Source organism: Rhineura floridana, chromosome 11 (assembly GCF_030035675.1).
Source record: "Rhineura floridana isolate rRhiFlo1 chromosome 11, rRhiFlo1.hap2, whole genome shotgun sequence".
Lineage (NCBI taxonomy): Eukaryota > Metazoa > Chordata > Lepidosauria > Squamata > Rhineuridae > Rhineura > Rhineura floridana.
Genome location: NC_084490.1, coordinates 4,087,612 through 4,112,262, shown reverse-complemented (window position 1 = coordinate 4,112,262; position 24,651 = coordinate 4,087,612). Strand labels below are relative to the sequence as shown.

The window sequence follows — 24,651 nt, the reverse complement described above, 5'->3', positions numbered from 1 at the left end:
ACTCTCAGAACCACAGTCCACTATCTTTGTGAAATCGTGGAGGACGGGTGAAGTGCCGGATGACGAGGAGGGCTAATGTTGTCCCTATCTTCAAAAAGGGCAAAAAGGAAGAACCGGGGAACTACAGACCAGTGAGCCTAACATCAATCCCTGGAAAAACTCTGGAGCACATTATAAAGCAGTCAGTCTGCAAGCACCTTGAAAACAATGCAGTGATTACTAGAAACCAACATGGATTTATCAAGAACAAATCCTGCCAGACTAATCTCATCTCATTTTTTGATCAGGTAACCTCCCTGGTAGACTGTAAAAATACTGTGGACATAATATATCTCGACTTCAGCAAAGCTTTTGACAAAGCGTCCCATGATATTCTGATTAGCAAGCTAACTAAATGTGGGCTGGATGGAACAACTATCAGGTGGATCCACAGTTGGCTCCAGAATCATACTCAAAGAGAAGAGAAGACTGAGGGGAGATATGATAGCACTCTTCAAGTACATGAAAGGTTGTCACATAGAGGAGGGCCGGGATCTCTTCTCAATCATCCCAGAGTGCAGGACACGGAATAATGGGCTCAAGCTGCGGGAAGCCAGATTTCGACTGGATATCAGGAAAAACATCCTAACTGTTAGAGCCATACGACAATGGAACCAATTACCTAGAGAGGTAGTGGGCTCTCCAACACTGGAGGCATTCAAGAGGCAGCTGGACTGCCATCTGTGGGGAATGCTTTGATTTGGATTCCTACATTGAGCAGGGGGTTGGACTTGATGGCCTTATAGGCCCCTTCCAACTCTACTATTCTATGATTCTATGAATTAAAAATATATAAATAAATAAATAGCAACCAAAGGGAGTGGAAGTGTATAATTAGGGGGCGGTGCCACAAGGAAACAGTGAGGCTAATCCTCGCCAGAGGAATACCTACTTGTGTGAATGGGAAAAACTGACTGGCAACTAACATTGAGCATGAACTGTGGATGGTGCAAATCCATTATAAAGGTAAATGCAGTATATTTCCTACAAAGAAATGTTCCCATGTAGATGAACCCTTATAGGCCCAAACAGCTGATCAGCCCAAACCACCGCCAGCCCATAATGCCAAGTGACACTGTTGTCCCCCAAATGGGTCCGTTGCCCGGTGCGCAGTACAGCCAATTGACCACACCCAGGTTGAAGGGTCCAACAAGCTTTATTTTGTTCTGACCAGAAAGAGGTGCAAGGCGATAATTCACAAAACAAGCATACCCCTTATGGGGGTGCTACACTTTTATACATTGCAATCAAAAATTCATGGCACATTCTAATTCGCCCCTTAGTGCCAACCTGTCACCTTTCCACTGGTCGATCTTCTGACTATGCCCACCATCTCTTATGCACACGGCACATTAGTTTTTCCACCCATATCTGGATTCCAAGTTAGCCATTACAACAGCAGCTTACAAGCACGTATTTTACTGATAAGTTTCAGCAAGCATGTGACTTCTCTAGGCCTTGTAAAATTTAGTTTCTCTTTTCCCCCCCCTTAAAAACACTTGCTCTGAGTCATCAACACTGCTAACAGGAAGTACCCTGACAACTCTGATAGTTTACCTCTGCAGAGCTACAGTTCCCAGCACCCTTAACTACAGTTCCCACGTGCTTTAAATTTATGGTGTTTACACAGCCTATATTGTCACTTCTCCCTGTCCCCCCTTCCCAAGCGGTGAGAAGTTCTGGAGACAGTATTGCATGATTTTAGTATATGAGAGATTCACCATCAGAGAGACTTAGGTCGCCTGTTGCAAAATCTGTTTATTTACCCACTGAGTGAAAAGTAACACGAAGAGAAAACCACACAGGAGCATGCCTAAACATAGCCAGGTTCAACACAAATGGTTTATGAAGGGGAAATTCCTGCAGCAGGCTGCTACTGGTAATGCAGAACTGAAAATACAGTCACAGCATCTGAGGGCCAACTCATGCAGCTCCTGGTATAGCATTTATTTTTAAATCACACGCAGAGAGATCAGGGTTGCTAGACCCAGGCACTGGCTAGGCAGAGATCCAGGTCTCTCTGTTCCTAATCTGACACTAAACACTACTTGACACTGGCTCTGTTGTAGCAACATTAAGGTAGTTTCCCAAGAAGTCATCATAAAGGATGCATCCCTGAGTGTTATGATAAGTTATGAATCAAATCCCCCAAAAGGCCTATTTGGTGTCAAAATGCCCACCGCAGTGCTTGTGTTACAGATCTCAATCAACCTATGGCAGCCTTTGCTAGCCTGGTACCCTCCATTGAGATGTTTTAGAGAATTAATCCTACTAGTCTGAGCCAGCACAACTGTATGATGCTTGGGCTGATGAGAGTTTTCCCCTGAAGCTTTTATTATTAATGCAAAAAGCAGTTCTTCCAGGTGGCTTCAAGATGAGCAGAGGAGTGATTGAGGAGGGACCTGCCAGCCTTTTGTCTCCTCAGAATCAACCCCTCCACAAGTGATAAAGACTTTGACCAAGTAACCCGTGTGCTCAGTCTGCTAACCAGGTGCTAACTCTTGACAGGCAACTCCCATACAGTCCCAGACATATGAAACTGAGACAGAATGGCCATATGACACTTGGGCTGATGGGAGTTGTAGTCCAAAATGTCTGGAGGGAACCAGGTTGGCGAAGGCTAATCTGGGAATCCACTACAGAGGCACTTTCACACCCCTCAGCCTGTGGCTAATATCTACTATCTGCAACTATGCAACCCATGCTAATTGAATGTACACTCAAAAGCTTGCAACATGCCATGATACAAAGCTCGGAAGAACAGCACAGCCCTCCGTGCTGAAATGGATTTGCCGTCGCTGCCAACACATAGAACTTATATAGAAACACTGTTCTCTATTTCAGGGGGGTACAGGTACTCATAGCCAACAGGGAGCTTATTGGAGAGAGACTCATTCCTTTTCTTAATTTCCGTGGAAATCTTCTGTAGGTCATGCCCAAAGGCCGCAATTAGCATTTTTGGTGCCGGCTCTGTGAAATGCTCATCAGGGTATTTCCCCAGGGGTATCTGTTAAAAAGAAGAAAAAGAATGCTGATGGATTTTCATGCGAAGTTAAAAAAAACAGAGACCACAAACTGATGTGGAAATGTGGAGAACTGAACTTTAGTTTTGAAAAATAAACAAAATCAAAATGGATAGTGTTCTGAGCCCGTGGTTCTGAAACTCACTTTGCCAGACAGTCAACTCAATCTCTCTCTTTTAATCAGAACTATTTATTAAACCAGGAAACAGAAAGGTACACAAAAACGTAAAAGAAAGCATATAGTCTCTGGGGACGATGAACTGAGGAGAGTGACGATGATGAAGATTGGTAGCAGGTAAATTATATTGTAGGATTGTTGATGAGGTCGATTAAATGGAGGAGAGTTACCTTCTGCGAGAGAGAGAGGTAAAAAAGGAGTGTTGTCCTCTGGGGCTACTAGGCCTGCTACTAGCTTCACTGATGACTGGAACAAACTGAGGCAGGTTTTTGGAGGGAAAAATAACTAACCAATTAAAGAGAGGGGTGAATATCACCTGACAGGAAGTTACTGTGAGGCTAAGGGAGCATAGAGACAGCCCTGTAGAGTTCCATAACTCTTAACCAAATAAATGCCTTATTTAACACAACAGAAGGAGTATCTCTATATACAATTCTAACCCTGCGGAGGCAGCACAGATAGATTCTCCCTTTCTGTGCTCCACCTCCTGTTCTTTCACCTGCCTTGCCGGGGAGGATGGACTTCTTTCAGCTCCTCAGGGTCTTCTATTGCCTAACCTTTCCTGATCTTCTAACAGTTGTGCCTTTTCTTTTTCCTCAGTTTTTCTCTGTCCGTGTGTACACCTCAAAAAAAACAACAGTAGGAGTGCCCTTCATCCTCTCTTTCTGCCCCAGTTCTTTGTGTGGAGCTTATGTTGGCCTTTTTCTTCTTGTAGCCTTTGGTTCCTACCCACCTTGCCCCCTACTTTTCCTAACCTGTCTGTTTCTCCTCAGTCAGCTTTTCCCTCAGTATTTTTCTCCATCTGGCCTCTCCTGTCCTGCTCACTCTTCATTGCCTATCCCCACACCCACACCCCTGGCATAACACCAGCTAGCAACTGTTCTGGGCCTGACAAGGAGTGTTGCCAAGCATCCTCACAGCTGTAAACATGGGCCGCTACTCTGACAGAGGAAGAGGCTGGAGTCCGTCCTAGATGCCTACCCTTGGATCACAATTCAACCGCGTCCCTTAAAGCACAGGGACAATGCGGCCAGGTTTTCCTGCCACATTTCTGCCTGTTTATGGAGTGTAGGGGCCTTTGCAGACAACAGTTTTACTTCATGGAGGACGCAAAGCATCACCTTCAGGAGGGGGAGGGGGAGAAGGTTTTCCCACCTTTTTTGTCTGGAAGGCAAATGCCACAGGGGCCATCTGGGGCTGGATGATCTGCTTGCAGCACCCCACCTGTCCTGACAGATCTTTTCCTCATCATGCTGCCTCCTCCCAGGACAGCTATCTGGACCTCCAGAGCATTCCCTCTGTGTTGAGGTGTTGCCAAGGAGTTTCCCTCAAACCTTGTTAACCTAGAAGTTAACTGTGTCAGACATTCCTCTTTCAGAAACAAAAGGGGGTGAGGTGTCTGGTGAGGAACAAAACCGTTCCAGGACTTTTCCTGTGGAGAAGTTAGACTCCTTCCCCTTCAACAACCGAAAGGAGAAGTGAGGTGTCTGGGGCAGAGACAGGATTTTCTCACTCTTTTTTAGAATTGCAGCATTTCCAAGAGCCACAGTTTAATAAAGAAATATCACCTCAGGAGTTCATGAGGATTTCAGAATGTTTTTCCCTAGGGGGTGATGGCCCTATTATATTTATATTTTGAACTATTTCTTACGGCAACAGCAAAGAGGCCCAGTTAGCTCTTCCAAACAGCTACTGTTTTAAAAACAAGAATAAATAGAATTACCTCATGAATCCTTGAGGAGTTTGAAGGAGTTCCCTAAATGGTTCTGGAGCCATTTTTTTAGATATAAACTAAAAGATGAATGTGCCCTTTTTCAAATCTCATGGTGTGACTTCAGCCTTAGCCATTAAAGCGGCATGGTGGTGTCTCTCTTTATCAGGGATTCAGGGTTTTTAAAGCAATAAACTCCAGTAACATGCATCTCAGCAGGGCTTAGTTCTCTGTACAGGTTGTGTAAGTTAGCTAAAGCGTGCACATGAGGGTGGATACTAATTTAGATGGTATTCTGTTTTTCTTTTTGCACCTTGGTAGTTCAGTAACAGATGAAGTGCATTCTTTAAAGAGAAGGTAAGAAAGAACTCCTTTCTTTGACAGGTAGCTTTTTCAAAGAGTGTTTTGAAGATGACTTATGTTTCCTCATAGTCACTTAGGAGGCACCAGGATTCCAGTCCACCAGCACTTAGAACTGGAGGTGGAGGTGCAGGAATGCTTTTTAAATTGTAATTGTCACTTGATGTGCCTATCCCTGGCAGTGGGGCCTTAACTCATGGTTGTACTGGAATTTCCCCACGCTCATCCCAGAAGAGCATTCACAGTAAGTATCCAAGGCTCTGATCTCCTGGGCAGATGCCACCTAACACCATCATCTCAGCACCTGTTCAAGGAGCTACTTTGCATACCATCTAAGCACTCACCATGTCTATGGGTTTGGCACTAAGCAGCCACAGGGTGCTCAGGATAGTGCATGTGGTGTTGATCTCTGGGAGGGTGTCTTTGTAATCCTTTAAGTTCGCCATCCCCTTGTCCATCGGAGGGGGCTTCCTCATGGATGGGGGGAAGTTGGGCATCCAGGCACCAAAATCAAACTATGATGATAATAATAAAAATAATAATCCAAGTATTAGGAACACAAGAAATCTCTGCTGGATCAGAAAGCCCGTTCAGTCCAATATCCTGTTCCTCAGTGAGAAATGTCACGTCCCAAACCCTCTTTTTCTTCTTCATACAAACATCACATCATTCTTGCAACAACAAGGCAACTTTTATAATCAAAAGGATGATTTTCCATTTTCACCCTTCACATGGTTATAACGTTAACTACTTAGAGGCCTTTGGCCACCTATTGAGTGAGGTTATCATACTTTGGACACATCATGAGAAGACATGATTCACTAGAAAAGTCAATAATGCTGGGAAAAACAGCAGGGAGTAGAAAAAGAGGAAGGCCAAACAAGAGATGGATTGATTCCATAAAGGAAGCCACACACCTCAACTTACAAGATCTGAACAGGGTGGTTCATGACAGATGCTCTTGGAGGTCGCTGATTCAGAGGGTTGCCATAAGTCGTTACCGACTTGAAGGCACATAACAACAACAAAGTGGGGGTTGCTGGATGCTCAAAAGCGGCTAGGCTCCTCCAACCAAATCCATCCTGGTCTGTCCCTCCCATGGTGCTCCATCTGCTTTCAGCATGACTTGCTAGGCAACACAGAATCCATGGCGTTCTTCCCTCCACCCCCACAGGCACAAGAATGTGATGGCTAACCCCACAGAGCCTCTTTTGGAATGACCACTATGTGACATTGGAATGGTCGTGGCTCTGACCGCAGCCAGTCAGAAATCTGGGGTGATGGGGCACAACCCTGGGCATGCCAGATGAAATGGTTAGGCCTACCAAATGGTTAGGGTTCTGCTTCTACACTTCACATAATTGGGGAGCTTTTCTCCCCATTCCCTTGAGAGGGGGTAATCTGGGGGAGGGGTACATGGTGGCGGTAACCAGGGGCCAGTTCTAAGGGTGGGTGGGAAGCCACAATTAGGCAAGGCACACCCCCTTCTCTCTCTATGTCCTCCCCTTTCCCCCGTTTTGCCCTCCTTGCCACCCAGATGAAATGAGGACATCGTCTGCACATTACTCCACCCTTGACATAAACCAGGGCTCTCGCCTAGGGATGGCACCTGTTGGCCAGCGCCACTTCGAAAGCATGCTGTCGACCTGACAAGCATTACTGCTTCAACTTCATACTTTTCCTCCATCCGCTGCTTTTACCAAACTGATTTTTTTACCTCCCCAAACATGTTGATATTAATATTATTTCAAATATTAAGTATATGTTAAAAGGAAATATCGATATTTTTGAAAAAATATTTTGAAAGAAAATATTGATAAAGGTGAGGAAAGCGGCTTTTCCTCCTCCTCTACCATGATTGAGACTGGTCAGTTTTCACATTAGAAAGCGAGACCAGCTGTTTTCCTCTTGGAAAGGAAAAGAGGAAAGCATCTTTCTGTGTTCCCCCTCATCCTTGTTGGAATGTATGAGGTTCAAATCCAACTTGTGGGTTGAGGCTGCATGGGGCTAAAGGCGTAGTTAGAGAGGAGACCTCTTGGTTGCTAGGCAATACCTGTCCTTTGATCTCCTGCTGTCTCTTCCTTCCTGCTAGACTGATATGCAAGGGATGTTGATCCCAGTTCCTTCCCTCCTTCCAGTCTTCTTCTTTCTCAAGAGGGGAGCAGACATCTTTCCTTTGTCTCTCTCCTCTCGTCCAGTATGAGGGCAGACCCTGGGATCAGAATCTGCTGCTCCAACATAGCTAGTTAGCTAGATATAGAACTCTTTCCTATCAAGTATGTACTTCCAGAATAAAGTAGTTGTTTCTTATTTTAAAGCTTAAAGTCTCTGTCTGACTAATTTGCAGGGAAGGTAGAATCTTAGCAAAGATTCAAACGCACGCACACATAAGCTCGCTCAAAAACTCTCTGCTCGGCTACGCAACTCTGCAGGGTCCTACAGGACATTGGGCCCAACATCCTATAGGTTATTGGGCCCAGCCTCCTATAATCTGTTACGAGGCAGGGCCATGGAGCCTGCTAAACTACAATTCCCACCCCACACCCCACACCTAATGGTACGGCTGGTTATGCTTTCCCACGAGGTTTTGTGCGAAGAGTAACAAGGGCAGAAATTAAGATACAAACTAAAGCTACAGCATAAATGTTCTGCATAATTGTTATCTTGTCCTTTGGCAAATTTCCCTCACCCACAGTGAATCCCATTGTTTGTTAGGAGCTTAGTTTTTCAGGGTCAGTTAGAGATACACACACACATACACAACATCACCAGACTTTCATACCCTCCTTGGCAGGAGGGGGAGAGAGGGAAAAAAGTATTTTTAAAACCGAGGCTTGAAGGGAGAAGGGGAGGAGAGGAAGAAAGAAAAAAGGGGGGCTGAGGAACACCAGAGCTCCGACACACGTGTACGACGCTCTCAAGGAACGCATCAAAGACTGCAGGGACAGAACCGGGGAGACTCTGGATCTCAGTGCAAAACCTTGAGACCAAGAGATTCCTTCCTGGTTTTGGATCAGAGCTCTTCCACATAACTTCAGCTGTATTCAGCCGCCCACTCAGGGCATAGGATAGGTAAACTCTCTCTTACCTTTCACCTCTTATAGTAATAGGGTCCTTTGATTTCTTTAGTTTAAAGTTATGAATGGGTTAGGATATTAATGATTAATGCTGCCATGCACCCAAGTAATTCTGTAATGCTTTCCTACTCTTTCTCTCAATAAAATCAAGCTTTGCTTTATTTTGGTTTGGACCTGCATTTCTTGGGTTAAATATATACACCATTTAAGCACATTTCAGGGCAAAGCGCTTGTTTTTATCCCTAGCAAAAGATCCCCTCCTCTCAAGGAGGTGTGTTTCATGGGACATGAGGGTGGCAAATGCACACACTCAGGTTCCCAAGAGCAAATGTCGTAACAAATCCTCAGCAAGCGCTGAGTCCTTTGTGGGCAAGACTTTGCTTGCTTCCTTCCACTTGGAGCCTGGATTATTCGACTGGAGGGTTTGTGTGTGGATTATTCGAGTGGAGGGGGGTGGCACAGAGAGAGAGAGAGAGAGAGAGAGAGAAACCTGTACTGCTGTGCTGTGAGTAAAATCAATAAAAGAACAATATATTCGGGGGGGGGATCCGGTGTTGGGGGAAAGCCACTGAAGTTTGGAGCAAACTGGATCCCTCTGCAAAGATGGAGAATAAGCGGACCATTGAAAAACCCAGTGCTAAATTGGAATCCAGCTGAATTCTCGCCCATCCCTACTCTCTGCCCCATGTAATGACATCATGACCACCACCCATTAGCGCTGCTATTTCGGCCACTTTACATGAGAAATGGAAACTCCACGGTCATTTTAGCTCTGTAGAGAACCCTGGGAACTATCATGGCGGGAATGTCTAAGAGATCTTTTCCAGGGAATTCTCAGCATTTACACCAAACTACAAACCAGGATTCTTTGGGGCAAGCCATAACAATTAAAACCACATATATAACTACATGGCAGTATAAATAGACCCTGTTTAGCTTGCATACCTGCCCACTGTTGACAGCAGCGTGCTGGGCCGAGCAGGTATAAATAACCATAGTGAGGAACTTTTTGAGCTCTTTCACGGTAGTAAACAAGGAAGGGATGCCTGTGAATGTGAAGAGATAAGCTAAATTCACACGAGTTATTAATCCGGAGTGAGTCCTTTCTATAAGGAATCAGGAGGAACGCACTGCATGGGCAGGCACACACGTTAGATCAGCATATGCTTGAAGCCTCTCAATATCCACTTCACTTTTCAGATTTCCACTCATTGCCTCTTAAAAAGTATATAGCCCTCATGATTCTAACAATCAGTTCTAAAACAGTGAAGGAAGTATCTGTTAATGGCTCTGGACCCTTGGCAGATATTTTCACTCCTCACATCTTTCTCTCCATGGGACCTGATTTCCTATTCTCCTGTCCTTATCTATTGACCATATATCCCATTCCCATGTGGCTTAGAGTTCACTGAACAGCACTAAGATACACTGAGGAGCATGGTCTGGTTACATTTATATCCACTGGCAGTTTCTTAGCCCATATCCTCTGTCCATTGCTGTATGAAATCCCATCCATACAGGGCGCTGTACCGTACCAGTTGACTCTTGCTCCAGGAAGCCTTCAGTGAAGATTTCATGTATCCAGGATTGCACCTCAAAATCTTCCCATACATCACTGTCCTTCGTATAATACAAGTCAACAATGCGAGAGACAAAGCTGAAAAAAAGAGCCAAGAAAGGGAAAAGAAGAGGATGGTCAACTTGCAAAATGAGGTCCACATGAAAAGCAAGGGTTGCTAAGTCACCTCCACATCCAGCAAAAACTATTATTATTATTATTATTATTATTATTATTATTATTATTATTATTGGAGCAAAACAGAAATAGTGAGAAACTAGATTAATGGATTAAGGCACTTCTGAGCCAGAACTAGACACGCAAAACTCCACTCTAAGAAATTTCCTTAAATTTGTCAAAATTTAGCTTCTAGGAACTTCTGTACCTATTCCACCACCTGAGTTGGAGCTCCACAACCAACCCTCCCTAGCATCCCTTCAACTTCCTGTGCATGGATAGTGCCTGAACACACACACACACACATTCATGTCCTTGAATTTCACTTTAGGCAATGTTTAGACCCTCAGCCCATCGCAACCCCACCACTCCCCTCCTGACCTCTCTACGGCCACCCAGATCTTCAGACCGTCATCCTTGTAGTAATAATTGGGCAACGAGGACACCCCACGAGCCTCAAGGTCCTCTGGGAGGCAGAGGGAGGAATACGTCAGGGCCTTCAAGTCCTTCTGCAGCAGCTCAACCAAGCCTTGGTAGCCGATGCCACTTGCCTGGAGACGGTGAGGGGAAAGGGAGTCACAATTTGGAAGGAGAAGACTTAGGAGAAACTTGGCTTAATTCTTATCAGGCTGTGCCACAGGCACGTATGGCAAACCTCCAGGTTGGCTTACTTTGTCAAAGACACCACCTTTTGAAATGAGGCGCTCCCGGGCCAAAGTATTGATGTGAAAGGTGTACTGCATGTGGGGAATCAGGAGCTGCAAAAGACAGGAAAGGACGACTTTTACATTCTGTGGCTCCATCTAGTCCAGAGACCTCCGTCCTAAAATGGAGCTGCCCTATTGACCCAGAGCCTATTATGCATGCTTTGCATTTAATCCAAATTGTGCCCCAGGAAAAGATGCTGAATTATATCACCTGGATTCAGCAAGCCATATACATTTCTTCAAATTCCATTAATTTATGTTTCTTTTGAGTAGTTGGTGTTGACCCAACTAGTACTAGTAGGGAGAAACACAGCCTTAAAGGGTACAATAACACTAACTGACCACTGGCAATCCTACCAGCCTACATCATGGCCTCATGGACTAGAAACTTGCTTAAAAAACCAACAGTTCCTACGCTGAGATTCTCAGGATGCTGGAATGTGCACCCAATAGCAAATTCCATGTTATTACTGAACATAGCAAGAAGAGCAGAATACAAGCAGCTCCATCTAAAGCAGCCATTCCCAACATGGTGCCCTCAAGATGTTTTGCACTGCAATTCCCATAAGCCTCAGTGTGGCTGGGCTGATGGGAGTTGCAGTCCAAAACATTTGGAGGGCATCAAGTATAAAAATGCTGATCTAAAACATTCAAGTGCTCTTTAATCAGCAAGAAAGCCCATTTTGTATACTTCCCCAACCCCATATGTGTTTAAAACTATTCTCAGGTCACTTTTCTACCCAGTGCTCAAAGTGGCTTATAAACAAAATGACAGAAACCACTAAACATGTCGTAAGGATGCAATCCTATACTTACTTATGTAGAACTAAGCCCCACTGACTGAACTCAATAGGACTTACTTCTGGATATTCATAGGGTTATGCTGTAAAAATTCATGAAAAGTCTCTGCGGACAAAACCTCTTGTCTCCTGAATGATAAATAATGTTGGTGTCTCCCTAACTTGTCAGAAGGTTACTCCACAACCAAGGACTAGGAGTTACCTTGCTCTGTGGTGGAACCCCTGCTTTGCAATCAGAAGGTCCCAGGCTCAGTCCTTGATGGCATTTCCAGGTAGGACCGAGAGTGTCCCCTGCCTGAAACCCTAGAGAGCTGCTGCCACACATTGTAGTCAATACTGAATTTGACTGGACTAGTCATCAGCTTCACATTTCCCCCTGAAAATACCCTCTTCCTCCTAACCACACCCAGCAAAGACATCCAGAGGAAGGCCTCTGTTGAAGTTCTCAAAATTTCGGGAGCTCCATACAGGAGAACGTAGTCTTTTAGGTAGCCCCAGTCCCAAACCATGTAGGACTTCAAAAATGTAGAGGGTAGCTTGGGGGTTCTCCTAGAACCATCTCTGTCACTTGAGGCTCAGGTAGCCTCGTTCGCATGGAGTGCCTTCTACCAACTCCGGTTGGTGGCCCAGCTACGCCCCTATCTGGACAAGGATAACCTGGCTTCAGTTGTCCATGCTCTGGTAACCTCTAAGCTAGATTACTGCAATGTGCTCCACGTAGGGCTGCCTTTGAAGACGGTTCGGAAGCTCCAGCTTGTGCAAAATGCAGCGGCCAGATTGGTAACAGGGACCAGACGGTTCGAACACATAAAACCGATTCTGGCCCGCTTGCATTGGCTGCCTGTATGTTTCTGAGCTCGATTCAAGGTGCTGCTTTTAACCTATAAAGCCTTGCACGGCTTAGGACCACAATACATGAACCCACCCATACACTACGCTCAATATCAAAGGCCCTCCTCCGGGTGCCTACTCCGAGGGAAGCTCGGAGGACGGCAACAAGGGACAGGGCCTTCTCAGTGGTGGCCCCCAAATTATGGAATGATCTCCCTGACGAGGTACGCCTGGTGCCAACACTGTTATATTTCTAGCGCCGGGTCAAGACTTTCCTCTTCTCCCAGGCATTTTAGCATGTGTTTTAAAAAAATTTTTAATTTTTTTTAATTGTGTTTTTAAATTGTTTTTTGTGTTTTAAAATTTGTATATTTGTTTTTATTGTTTTTAATTACTGTAAACCGCCCAGAGAGCTTCAGCTATGGGGCGGTATATAAATGTAATAAATAAATAAAATAAATAAATAAATCCTACAATTTCACCTTATAGAGTGGATGGCACATGGGAAGATGGCGGAGAGTGGCCATGGCGAACACCTCTGCCAGCAGGTGTGTTCGGAGCAGGTGGGTGATGGTCTGGTGTACTTGGAAGTCTGCACTGTGCACCCAGGTCTTGGCCAGGATCCAGTCCCATTCAGGGTCGCTCGGCAGGAAGATAGGAACCTCAGGGCCAGAAGTCTGGCTAAGCTATAGGGAGTAGCAGAAGGCAATATTAAAATGTGAGCAAGGCAGGCTGGGATACTAAATGTTGCCAGTAGAGGGCAGCAGGAAACATCTGGACTAAATCAAGATTAAAAGCTGTGTTTGCTTTGTAAGGTTCCTATCTTATTTTTTATTTGTCATAGAGCTCTTGTCCCTTTAACAAGTACACGACAGGCAGAAATGCAACAGAGGAGCCTCCATGTTTACCAGGCAGCCTTTGGCCACTGAGCTCATAACTGCATGGGATGAATTGCGACAATCTTCATTTGGCTATTGACAAGGCACTAGGTAGAACACAAGAAAAGGCCTGCTGGATCATGCCAAAGGCTCGTCTGGTCCAGCATCTGTAGGCCAACCAAGTGCCTAAGGGAAGCCCACAGACGGGGTGAAGCCCTATGATTGCCAGCGACTGGAATTCAGAGGCATACAGACTCCAGCAGCAGAGGCAGAAAAAAGCCATTATGGCTAGTAACCATTAATGGCCTTATCCTCCATGAATTTCTCTAATGCTCTTTTGAAGGGTGGTAGTGGCCATCATGGCATATTTTTGGAGTGAATTCCATTTGCATTATGTGAAGAATGACTTTCTTTTGTCTGTCCTGAATCGTCCAACGTTCAGCTCAATTGGATGGCCCCGAGTTCTAGCATTATGAGACAAGTTCCCCCCCATCCACTCCCTCCGCACCATGCATGATTTTATGCACCATCACCATATTCTCCCCCCCTTACTCACATTTTTTCTAAACTAAAAGCCCCAGATATTATAACCTTTCCTCACAAGGGAGTTGCTTCAACCCCTTGATTGTTTTGTTGCCCTTTTTCTGAACCTTTTCCAAATCTACAATACCCATTTTGAGATGAGGTGACCAGAAGTGAACACCATATTGCAAGTGTGGTTGGACCATAGATTTATATAATGGTAATTTTATTTTAATCCCCTCCCTGATGATCCCTAGCATGGAATTTGCCTCTCTCATCGAGCTTTTGAGTACAACTCCAGGATCTTGTTCCTGGTCAGTCACTGCCAGTTCAGAACCCATGACCATATGAAATTAAGATATTTTTGCCCCAATGTGCATCACTTTACACTTGCTGACACTGAACTGCATTTGCCCTTTGACTGTTCATTCACTCAGTTAGGAGGGACCCTTTTGGAGCTCTTCACAATCTTGTTTTGTTCAACCTGAAAAATTTGGTACTGTCAACAAACTCTGCTACCTCACTGCTCACCCATAACACATTGTTTATAATAATTGTTACGGTCAGTGACCAGCATGAGGTAGTCAGATAAAATTGTTAAAACACAGAACTATAAAATAGAATTATCAAAGGCATAGTTATAAAAGGCATAGTTGTAAAATCCAATACAAAACAGAACAACCAAGAGTTACACGGGGGCTGGAGTCAGTTCGTAGTGAATTTTGATCACTGCAGTGCAGAATTTGGCAACACTGGAAGTGATAAAAGTATTTTGATCACTAAGAAGTAGGAGGCCATAAAATGCGTCTGATCATCCCAGGGTATTTGATAGGAGAGGTACAATTAAGGATCTTCGTAGATCAGAATAGAATGGGCAGTGTAGGAGGACGTGGGTCACTGTTTCCACCTCTCCAGCGTCACAAGGGCACTTACGATCGTAGTAGGGTTTTTTTGATATCTGCCCTGCAGGACAGCAGAAGGAAGGACATTGAAACGTGCCAGTGTGAAAGCTCTGCAATGTTTTTGCACCGAGAGTGTAGAAAGATAATTTGCGGGTTTATTGAAATGTAGCGCTCTCTCCATTGAGGCATACTTAGAGGACAAGCCCAAGTCTTCTTGGCGCTCGATATCAGCAATGCACATAACACATTGTGAACAAGTTAAAATGCACAGGTAGCAATACCAACCCTTGGTGGACTCCATTTCCTACATCTTTCCATTGAGAACTGTCCCTTTATTCCTGCTCTCTGCTTCCTGTTTCTCAACCAGTTTCTGCTCCCTGAGAGGATGTCTCCTCTTGTTCCATGACCGCTAAGCTTACTCAGGAGCCTTTGGTGAGGTACTTTATCAAAAGCCGTTTGAAAGTCTAAGTGCACAATGCCAGTATGAGGTAGCAGTACTGCTCAAAACTACTAGAGGTCTCCTTCCCTGCATGATGGGTGTGCTGCCTCCCCATCATCAAGGCAGGACGGTGACTTCTTCCTAGCGCCCAGCCACCCAAACCTCTTACCTGAATGGCGAGGGGCATGAGCTGCTCCTGGGCTGTGAGGTGCAGCAAGCACAAGGGAGCCGCTACATATTGCTGGCGGTCGTTATTCAACCCTGTGGAGATCCCCTCCAGGATGCGGTAGTCGACAATGAAAATGGACCCCTTCTGTGGGGGAGAAGAGCACAGGCTTCAGGCAAAGAAGAAATCCAACAATGGGATGGGAATGGAGTGCAGCGTGCCTGCCTCCTCCTCCAGGGTGATAGGATTTATCTGTAAGTGCCTCCCTTCCTCACCTCCAGCTCCTTCTGCAGAGTGGTGGAGTCCCCAAGGGATCTGGCAACCATCTCCTCGGTCACGGGGAAGTTAGGTGGGATCTTTGTGCATTTCTGGATCATTGTTGGGTTCAGCCCATTCAGAAACTGGTACCCAAAGAACACATCTTCCTTCCAGTGCTCCATGACGTAATCTAGGAACATAGGAAGCTGCCTTATAACGTGTCAGACCACTGGTGCATCTAGTTCAGTACCGTCTATGCTGAGTGGCAGTCACTCTCCAGGGTTTCAGACAGGAAGTCTCTCCCAGCCCTACAGGGAGATGCAGGAACTTGTGACCTTCTATATGCAAAGGAGAAGCTCTACCACTGAGTTATGACCCTTGCTCAACAGGGAAAAGTCCCACAGAGATCTGAAGTTGAATAAATGGCTTCATAGTCCACGTGCTATGGAACCTTCTGGAGCAAAGAATGATTTGACGGGGGAGGATCCATTTGTAGGGGAAGAGACAGGGTGTCCATCCCAATGACATGGGACCTGGTTTTACATCCCCCATCTCCGCACAATTCAAGCAGGATCTTATTACATCAGTGGCAACCACAATCAGGATGCTGAGATCCCATTGACATCATGTTAATAAAACAAGGAGAAGTTCGGGACCAGGACTTATGGAAACCATACCACATCACTAGGGTTCTCCATATGGAAATGAAATTAACACTAAGGGATCAATCCAAGGCTGCCTCCAGTGAGTTTTTAACAGGGCCGCTATCTTACCAGACATTTCCGTCTTAGTGAACTTGAAGACCTCCTTGATGTCATCCAATTCCTCCCATGACTCTTGTCTATCGGAATACCCTCTCAGTTTAAGCGCCACCTTCCTAAGTGTGAAAGAGAAGAAAGTGAGACAGATGTCAAGGGGTGTTGGATACACCATGTGATCGCCCTCCACTTTTAGAGAGCGCTCATGAACAGGGAACAGTCTCCACCGCTGCCAATGAATGTATTAATTGCATACTTATTACAGTAGTTGTATGCTGCAATCAACAACATTAATAAACTGCTTGAATGTAAAGACCTCTAAGCAGTTTACAAAAAAAATAAAATGCCAGAAATCTTCCATTTCGAAGGAATCCTTTGATGCCCACTTCCTGTGTGCAATCCCCCTCCCCGATTCCATGCAACCCACATAAGGTTTTGCCAGGATCAAATCAGCACTTGTGGCTCCAACAAACCTTCTGACAGCACATCATGCTCTAGGAACACACATCACAGGACACCGTTGCCCCGGTGGTTCACAAGGGTGAAGTTGTATGTTTGGACAATTTTAGCAATATCGAGAACAAGAGAGCCCAACTTTCACCAAGCATATGACTCTGTATCCTGACTTTGCACCCCAATTTCTTCAGAAAAGGTATATTCTTCCACTATTCCAAATTTCTTCCTTTTCCTCTGCTGTGAGTTGACATTACGATCTTGGGATATCTCTGCACTCCCACAGACCTTGTGTATGATTGTAGTAGCTAGAACACTGCCCTTAACTGCAGCTGTAAATTTGATGCTATACTTTTCCTGTTCCTGAAAATAAATCAAGCTCTTGCTGAAATCTTTCTCTGTGTGTTCTTACTATGGGTAAGGGTATATACACATTAGAGCAATGTGCGGGTTTTAAGACTCCTGTAAAACATACCATTACACTCTTGAGGAGAGACTGAAAGAACTGGGCATGTTTAGCCTGGAGAAGAGAAGACTGAGGGGAGATAGGATAGCACTGTTCAAGTACTTGAAAGGTTGCCACACAGAGGAGGGCCGGGATCTCTTCTCGATCGTCCCAGAGTGCATCACACGGAATAATGGGCTCAAGTTGCAGGAAGCCAGATTGTGACTGGATATCAGGAAAAACATCCTAACAGAGCCATACGACAATGGAACCAATGACCTAGAGAGGTAGTGGGCTTTCCGACACTGGAGGCATTCAAGAGGCAGCTGAACAGCCATCTGTCGGGAATGCTTTGATTTGGATTCCTGCATTGAGCAGGGGGTTGGACTGGATGGCCTTATAGGCCCCTTCCAACTCTACTATTCTATGATTCTATGATTCATGTGTGGTAGACATGCACTGAGGTTCAGATGTACATGTGTAACACTGGTGCCCCCTCAGCTACACACAAACTAGGGCTCCTCCTTCCAGAATTCCCCTTACACCCGGCTGCTTACTATAAATCCTGGAGTAGACCTGTGCTTAGACCAGAGCATGCTCTGAATCAAAGAACTGATCTGCCATAAGTATCGCAGCTTTTTTCATGCAACTTACTGGGCTTCAGAGCGCTTGTTGAACAATGCTGCTCTGATGAATGAAAATTTGATATTTGAGTCCAGTTCCTCAACGGATGCAACATCCAGGTGGCGGGGGGTGCCCTTAGCAAACTCCTTCCACCTGTACAGAAGAAAATCAGTATCACAAGTGGAACCAGCAACAAAATGTTGCAGTGTGGGGTGCTCCTCTTCAGCCGTGCCTTCCTACAGGATATGTCATTCCATTTCCCCCCACCTACAGTTTTCCATTACCCCACACACCCAAACAGTCCGTCACTATTTTGTGTCTACTGTGAGCACATTCCCCTTCACATATAGTATGTTCCTCCCTAAACACTGGCTGCACTCCTAAACCTTGGGGTTCCCCCCAGTACCTTCCACTGGTGTATTTTGGCTAGATAAGCTACACTCACACCCTGAATGTCAGAAATAAAAGGAATTAGGATTAGAAACTCTGAGAGCTGGAGACAGAACACAGGGATCCATTTCTCTCTCCCTCTCTCTCACACACATGACCAGCAATTTAACGACCAGCAATTAGCGGCAGCCGCACTCACTCATAAGAAGACTGTCTGTGCTGAAGTTCTTTCTTCCGGTGGTGCTGGAGCAAGGGGAGAATATCCATGAGAGGCGTTTTCCCTGGCAGGACAGACACAGAGATGGTGTTTATCAAACTGCTCCATTCCATTACAATCTCCCTCTTCGAGGCCTTTCTTTGGGTGCCCCCAACAACAGGGCGTTGGGAGGTGGTGACTGGGGATAGGTGGGGCCCAAACCTGAAAACGTCCTGCCCCCAGGGTTGCTCACAAAAAGGCACCCGCTTGGACTTGCTTCAGGCACTAGGATAACACCTTTTTAAGTTGGCAAAGGCTCTGGAGTGTGCAGGAACATGCAGGGATTTCTTCCTCTTGCTGAGGTCTTTGCTCTTACTGCTTCCACAATTGTTGCATTTGACTTTTATTACTTATGTGCGATAATGCTGGTTGTAATTTCATCTCTCTTATTGTTATTTTAATATTCTTCTCAACTACTTTGTAACTTTGTAATTTGAAAGGCAGGGTTAAAAAAAAGCCCACCTAGTATAGCAGCTAAAAAGGATGAGCTGTGAGCCAGGAAGCCGCTGATTCAAATCTCACTGACCTCACTGGGTGACCTTAGTTGAGCCCACTGAACTACCTTACAAGGCTGTTGTAAGGATTGCATCTATCTCAGAATCTGAAGCACTTTGGAGACTTGAAAAGTGCAATATATTTGCTAATTTATCCCATGTCAGACCATCTACAAGGGGCAACCCACAAGCAAGGATGTATTGGTTTCTTAGATCTTTCTAACAGGGTTACCAGCCATTGACAGTGTGGGTTACTGGCTCTCCTCGCTGGATCGTCACCTTGTAGTGGTGAGTGGGCTAAGACTTGCGTGTTCCAATGAACCCTGTGAGCGATGCCGTCGGGAGTCATGTACTCCCAGCAGGGTCACCCATGGCGGTAAGGTCAAGGGAGAGAAGCCAGACAAAGAATGATCCAAGAAAGTCTTCAACGGCAGAACAGGCGGACGATAAAAATGTGTATGTTACAACGGCTGTGAAGGCAGATGAAGGCTGCAGCAGATAAAAGACTTCCAATCGTCATGGTACCCATTCCATTGGATCAAAGCCTTTTTCTGTCACGATTGTGTGTTGATCGTCGTGCGCCGATCTCCCCACATAAAACAAATTCACACACAGGCGTCTTCCAAGCAAAGACCTTATCTTGGAAGACAATCTTACTTGCCCACGAGTGATCGCCAATGAATGAATGAATGGGTTACTGGCTACACAGATAAATTTATTTGGGTCTTTTTTCTGAATGCACCATTTTTCAGATGCAGCATTAGCTGATATTCAGCATATCAAGGCCCTTGTAGTTCACAAGCGTTTTCCTCTGAACAGTAAATACCAGTGGTCACCACATGGGGGAGCATGATGCTGAAGCAATGAGTAAGTTTAAGATCATTTCTTGGTGATTTTGCCCACTAGGGGCCCTCTTTTTTCTCTCTCTCTCTTTCTCTCCCTGTGAGCATGTCTACTTACCAGTCCCTTCCCTTAGCTCCAGGGGCTCGGGGCCATCGATCCACTGATAGCATGGAAATCTGTAGTCCTTCCCTTTTGGGGACGTCACTGTGACAGAATTACAGTACCAGCTGGTTGAAAGTGTTTCACTGAAAACTTCTTTGTAGAGGCGAAGGAGCAAAATTTCTCCCAGGTCACACTCACATGTGACTTTGTATTCTCTCGCCTGCAATGGAAAAGTTGGAAGATCCAGAGGCATCCACAGAAAATAGGAAGGGTTGATAAAGAGTCCAGTTGAAGAATCCCCTCTTTACCCCGCAGGTTCTATGGGGGATCATCAAAGCCCTCAGCCATCCTGCCTGGGACTGTGACCCTCTGGCCCTCAGAAGAACTCCATCCTCACAGGCAGACACTGTTTTGGCTAACCTGCCACCCAGGAAATTTTGGTGTGTGGGGTATCTCTATGTAGGGGGACTGAAATCATGGAGAGCTGCTGTCAATCAAGGTGACTAGGGGTAAGGAACCTCAGGCCCAGGGGCCCAATGCAGCCCTCAAGACCTTTCTGTATGGCCTTTGAGACCCTGCCCGGGCTACGCCCTCTCCTCAGGCCACAGGCCTCACTGACCTCACTTCACGCCCCCCTGGCTGGCATCTGTCCTTGAATCCTGATAAGGACTCTTGCTTGTCTGGATGGATAATAGAGAGGGGGGATATGTGTGTGTGTGTGTAGTAACAAGTCTGCCGTAAAAAGGTAAAAACTCACATTAATTGCTCTACCCACTCAGGCCCTCTCTGGCCCCGCCAACGGCTGGTATGTGGCCCCTGGAAGGTTGCTCAGAAGGAAATGGAGTTTGTGGGCTGAAAACAGTTCCCCGCCCAGCCTGCAGCCTTTCCCAACCTTTGGGCCCCCAGATGGTGCTACAATTCCCATCATTCCTGAATCCTGACCATTGGCCATGCTGGCTAGGACTGATGGGAGTTGGAGTCCAGCAACATCTGGGGACTCAGAGGTTGGGAAAGACTGGTAAACAATGCTGTGTGCTAGGCGGCCCTGTGGCCTGACTCAGTATATAAGGCAACTTCCTATATTTCTTTGTTGTCTTTCTTCAGAACAGCAAACCATTACAAATGCCACTTGCAACAGAAACCTCATACGGCAGTTAAAGGGGAAAAAAAGAAGTTTCACAATCCAGGTTCTTCTGTGTACTCTCTGGTGACAGGAATCAGGGGTTTAGCAACAGCAAAGAGGAAAGAAGCCACAACACTCTTCTGGGAACAAGAGTAAGTGCACCCACCCACCTGGAAACCAGCTGCAGGAGGGGGTTCAGTGGAAAACAGACAGTGGGGAAAGGGTTAAGCACTGGCCTACCTTCCATCCCATGATCACTCGTCCACCCAAAATTGCAGCCTGGGCCTTGTGAAATGCACTACTACCCTTACGAAAACTGAATGGTGGTGATGGTTTTTCAGCTTCTTGTAAACTGCTTAGATGTTTTTAACGAAATAGCGGCACTCAAATATATTTATAAATAAATGAATAAAATGACCTTTAAACATCTTCTATCATCATTATTGGGGATAGGGAAGATGACAGAGGGAGGCAGCGTGTGCCCACGTTCAAATATTTATGCACAAGCGTATGTAGGACCAAGAGGCATCCCCCACCCCCATCCTGGTCTGCCACATTCACAGAAAACCTGGGGAAAGGGCTGCAAATGAATTCTGGTGCCACTTAACAATTCACATTATCCCAAAAGTGTAAAAAAGGACAAAAAGGACGGTAATACTCAGGGAGAAGCATCAGAAAATACAGGCTGACAACAAGGGGCATGCCCAGTGTGACTGACAAGGATGGCATAAGGGGCAGCAGGGGTGTCATCGTCCAGGATCTCGGGGGGGGGTCTTAAACTCCTTACTTTTTTGAGAGCAGGATCCCTATGTCTCCAGTGTCCTGTGAGCCAATCAGCATGAAAGGGTTAGCCATTGGGAAGAATCTTCTAACATACTTTCTTGTCCTTTCCTGCTGGTTGGAGCCAATCGGAGTGAAAGGAGGTGAGTCAGCCATTGAGTAGACTCTTCCCAGTAGCTAACACTCTCCCCTTTTGTGCCGACTGGCTCATAGGAACACTTTTTGTTGTCGGAGAAGGCATTAATAAGGTTTTCATTCTCAACCCAGCAGCAAAAAAGGGGGAAGGGGCATGGCTGTGACTGTCATGAAGTGACCCTGTTCTTCTGAATTTGCCACTACAGTACTGGAGGTCAGTTCTAAAACCAAGAAATATAAAGTGTAAGCCCACCTCCTTGGCACCCACCTAGAAGCCTCTGGCACTACAAGATAAGACAGATGCCATATTTTAACAGGAAACAAATAAGAAAAGGTATCAATCACAGAAGGAGCAATGGGGGACGTGGAGATTAAATCTTAAGGATACACAGAATAAAGATCTTAATTTTTTTGACCCAGGGCATGACTGCTTCTTGAGGACCACTTAAAAAGCATGCCAGAATTTGGATATAGACCACACTAGAGAATGCAGTGATGTGTTTTTAAACGTCTTGGGCCAACAAATATTTATTTTGGTGCATCCTTAAGATTTTATTTCCCCCCCTGCCATACTTTTAAAGTCAATGCCATTGAGTTTCAGGCAGAGTAACAAGAAAGGAATTAGGGGGCAGGGGAGAGAACACAAACTATTTATCATCATGCTTTAACATGGCAAGACAAGCAGGCAAAGTGATAAAAATCTTGATTTCACGCACTGATAGCACCCCCAACAACACAAGATTTCTTTTCAGGAGAAAATGATTAGCTATCAAAGAAAAACATACTTGAATTCTCCCTTTTTACATTTTATATTATTGCTCCTTTGGGAAGCTTTGACACTGCTTTTCAGTTGTCACACCTGCAGCCCATCAGAGGGAAATGCAAGACATAACTTTTTTTAATGGTCTACCACCAGGATGCACTGCTGCGACCCACATGTGCCATTCCTTTCTTGACAACTCACCGCTCCTGGGTAGAAATCCGGGCCCCAGTTGTCTAGTACAGTTTTGGGGCTCTCACCATCAGTGCCCACCAAGGAGACAAAGACTGAGTCGAAGGTGCCAGAGTGGATAAATTTGCCAGTCACCACCTTGACGTTGTATGTGGCCTTGATGGTGGTCATGCTGTGGTGCAGCAGGGTAGCTTACACAACACTTGAAGGGTTGGGAATGGAAGAGAGAGTATCAGCCGGTCCCAGGCACCCACCTCAGCCTTCTCTCCTGAGGATGGATCCTGTGAACGTGCCAACCTTTATCAGCAAAAGAACCCCGCCCCCTTCCTACAGCGGAGCTCCACCCCTGGGAGTAGACAATAGGCTGGGACCTAGACATCTTCACAGGTACCAGAGGGCTTTTGCTGGAAAGGGCCAGCTCATGCCTGGACTCTGGAGTTGCCAAATTGTCTCCTTGCAAGATTTCAGTGCCGCAGGAAAGGACAAAATTCCAGAGATGAAACTTTGCTTATCAGAGCTCTTGTACGGACAGGAAACGTTTTCATGACGCCCCGCTTTTATTGATGTTATAAAATGCAAGGCCATTGAAAGGTGAGGGAAAGGAAGATTAGACGGAGAGAGACAGAGAAGCTGCTAAAGGGAGTCCAGAGGAAAGAGGAGAAAAAGAAAAGAACGTGGTTAAAGAGATTAGGGAAAACATGAAGTGGATGCAAAGCAACCGAAGAGGAGAAAGGGACTTTGAGGTCAGAGCTGGCCAGTATGTCAGTGTCAATGTTTATTGTTACAGTCAAGGACCCGAAGTGAACACATAAAAAGATATTACAGAAACAGCAAAATAAAATTCAGAGTTACAGTCATTAAAAAGAAGCACGAATTGATTGGGCTGCATATATAAATTTAGCGGTTTGAATGGTGATGTCTTTATCCGAACCGGACAACAGTATAACTATCATTTCGTTAGGAGAAAGATTTCTAAATTTCTGGTTCATCAGGATGGGTTTGAGGAATTTAGATCGAATATGAGTATATAGCACACAGTCCAACAAGGAGTGACAGAGAGTTTCAGCCACTTCTGAACCACAGGGGCAAATACGATGTTCATAGGGAATATGATGAAATCTCCCTTCCATAATTGCAGAGTTTAGAGCATTAAATCTGGCTTTTGAAAAAGCCAGTCGTAATTTAGGAAAGGTGATCAGATAAAAGTAGGAAGCAGGTTTACCAGATGGAAAAGTTAAATTTAAATGAATGGGGGAGCAGATTTTTGTGGCACAGGCAATTGAGTTTTGTAAATCAGTATCATTAAGCCGAGAGCGAATTAAGGAGGTTACTGCATTTGGGGCCTGTGTAGCCAAGTAGTCCGTGGATAAACCTATTTTCGTTAGTTTTGCTTCAATTTTTTTAAGCCAGGAAGATGGATATTGATCATCCCAAAAATGAGCTATACGGCCTTGAGGGGGAGTTAAAGATATTTTCGCCCAGTAGCTGGTAGTCATAGTCCACGCCCAACAGTCCAAAGAGGACAGACCGCATTCAAGCCTTAAAGCTGCAGAGGGAACGCAACGGGGCAGGACTAAAAGGCTGCGAACAAAACTGGAAAGTGTGGATTCAGCTGAAGGACCAAAATAGTGGATCCAAATGGGGACACCATAAAGGAGTTGGGGCACAAT

At 45.4% G+C, this 24,651-nt stretch overlaps 1 protein-coding gene across 2 annotated transcripts; it reads right to left on the bottom strand.

Annotated features, from left to right (window-relative positions):
* Positions 1–1,176: 1,176 nt before the first annotated feature.
* Positions 1,177–23,240, bottom strand: LOC133366470 (polyunsaturated fatty acid lipoxygenase ALOX15B-like). Of its 2 annotated transcripts, XM_061589607.1 has the most exons (14): positions 22,994–23,240; positions 20,007–20,211; positions 18,496–18,577; positions 17,937–18,059; positions 16,400–16,503; positions 15,644–15,816; positions 15,372–15,515; positions 12,944–13,147; positions 10,795–10,881; positions 10,505–10,674; positions 9,924–10,045; positions 9,334–9,434; positions 5,656–5,826; positions 1,177–3,046 (listed from the first exon to the last, which is right to left on the bottom strand). In XM_061589607.1, the coding sequence occupies exons 1-14, from the start codon at positions 23,150–23,152 to the stop codon at positions 2,855–2,857; spliced, it is 2,037 nt and encodes a 678-aa protein (XP_061445591.1). In that variant the 5' UTR covers positions 23,153–23,240; the 3' UTR covers positions 1,177–2,854. The 2 variants fall into 2 exon arrangements, with proteins under 2 accessions (XP_061445591.1, XP_061445592.1); XM_061589608.1 differs by lacking the exons at positions 18,496–18,577; positions 22,994–23,240 and having other exon boundaries at positions 20,007–20,149.
* Positions 23,241–24,651: the final 1,411 nt, after the last annotated feature.

Excerpts from the sequence above, each read along its gene's own strand:
- LOC133366470 (XM_061589607.1), bottom strand. The coding sequence starts at position 23,152 with ATGACCACCATCAAGGCCACATACAACGTCAAGGTGGTGACTGGCAAA. Across the intron at positions 13,148-15,371 it reads TCATGCCCCTCGCCATTCAG|CTTAGCCAGACTTCTGGCCC; the intron begins GTAAGAGGTTTG and ends TACTCCCTATAG. Across the intron at positions 10,675-10,794 it reads AAGGTGGTGTCTTTGACAAA|GCAAGTGGCATCGGCTACCA; the intron begins GTAAGCCAACCT and ends CACCGTCTCCAG.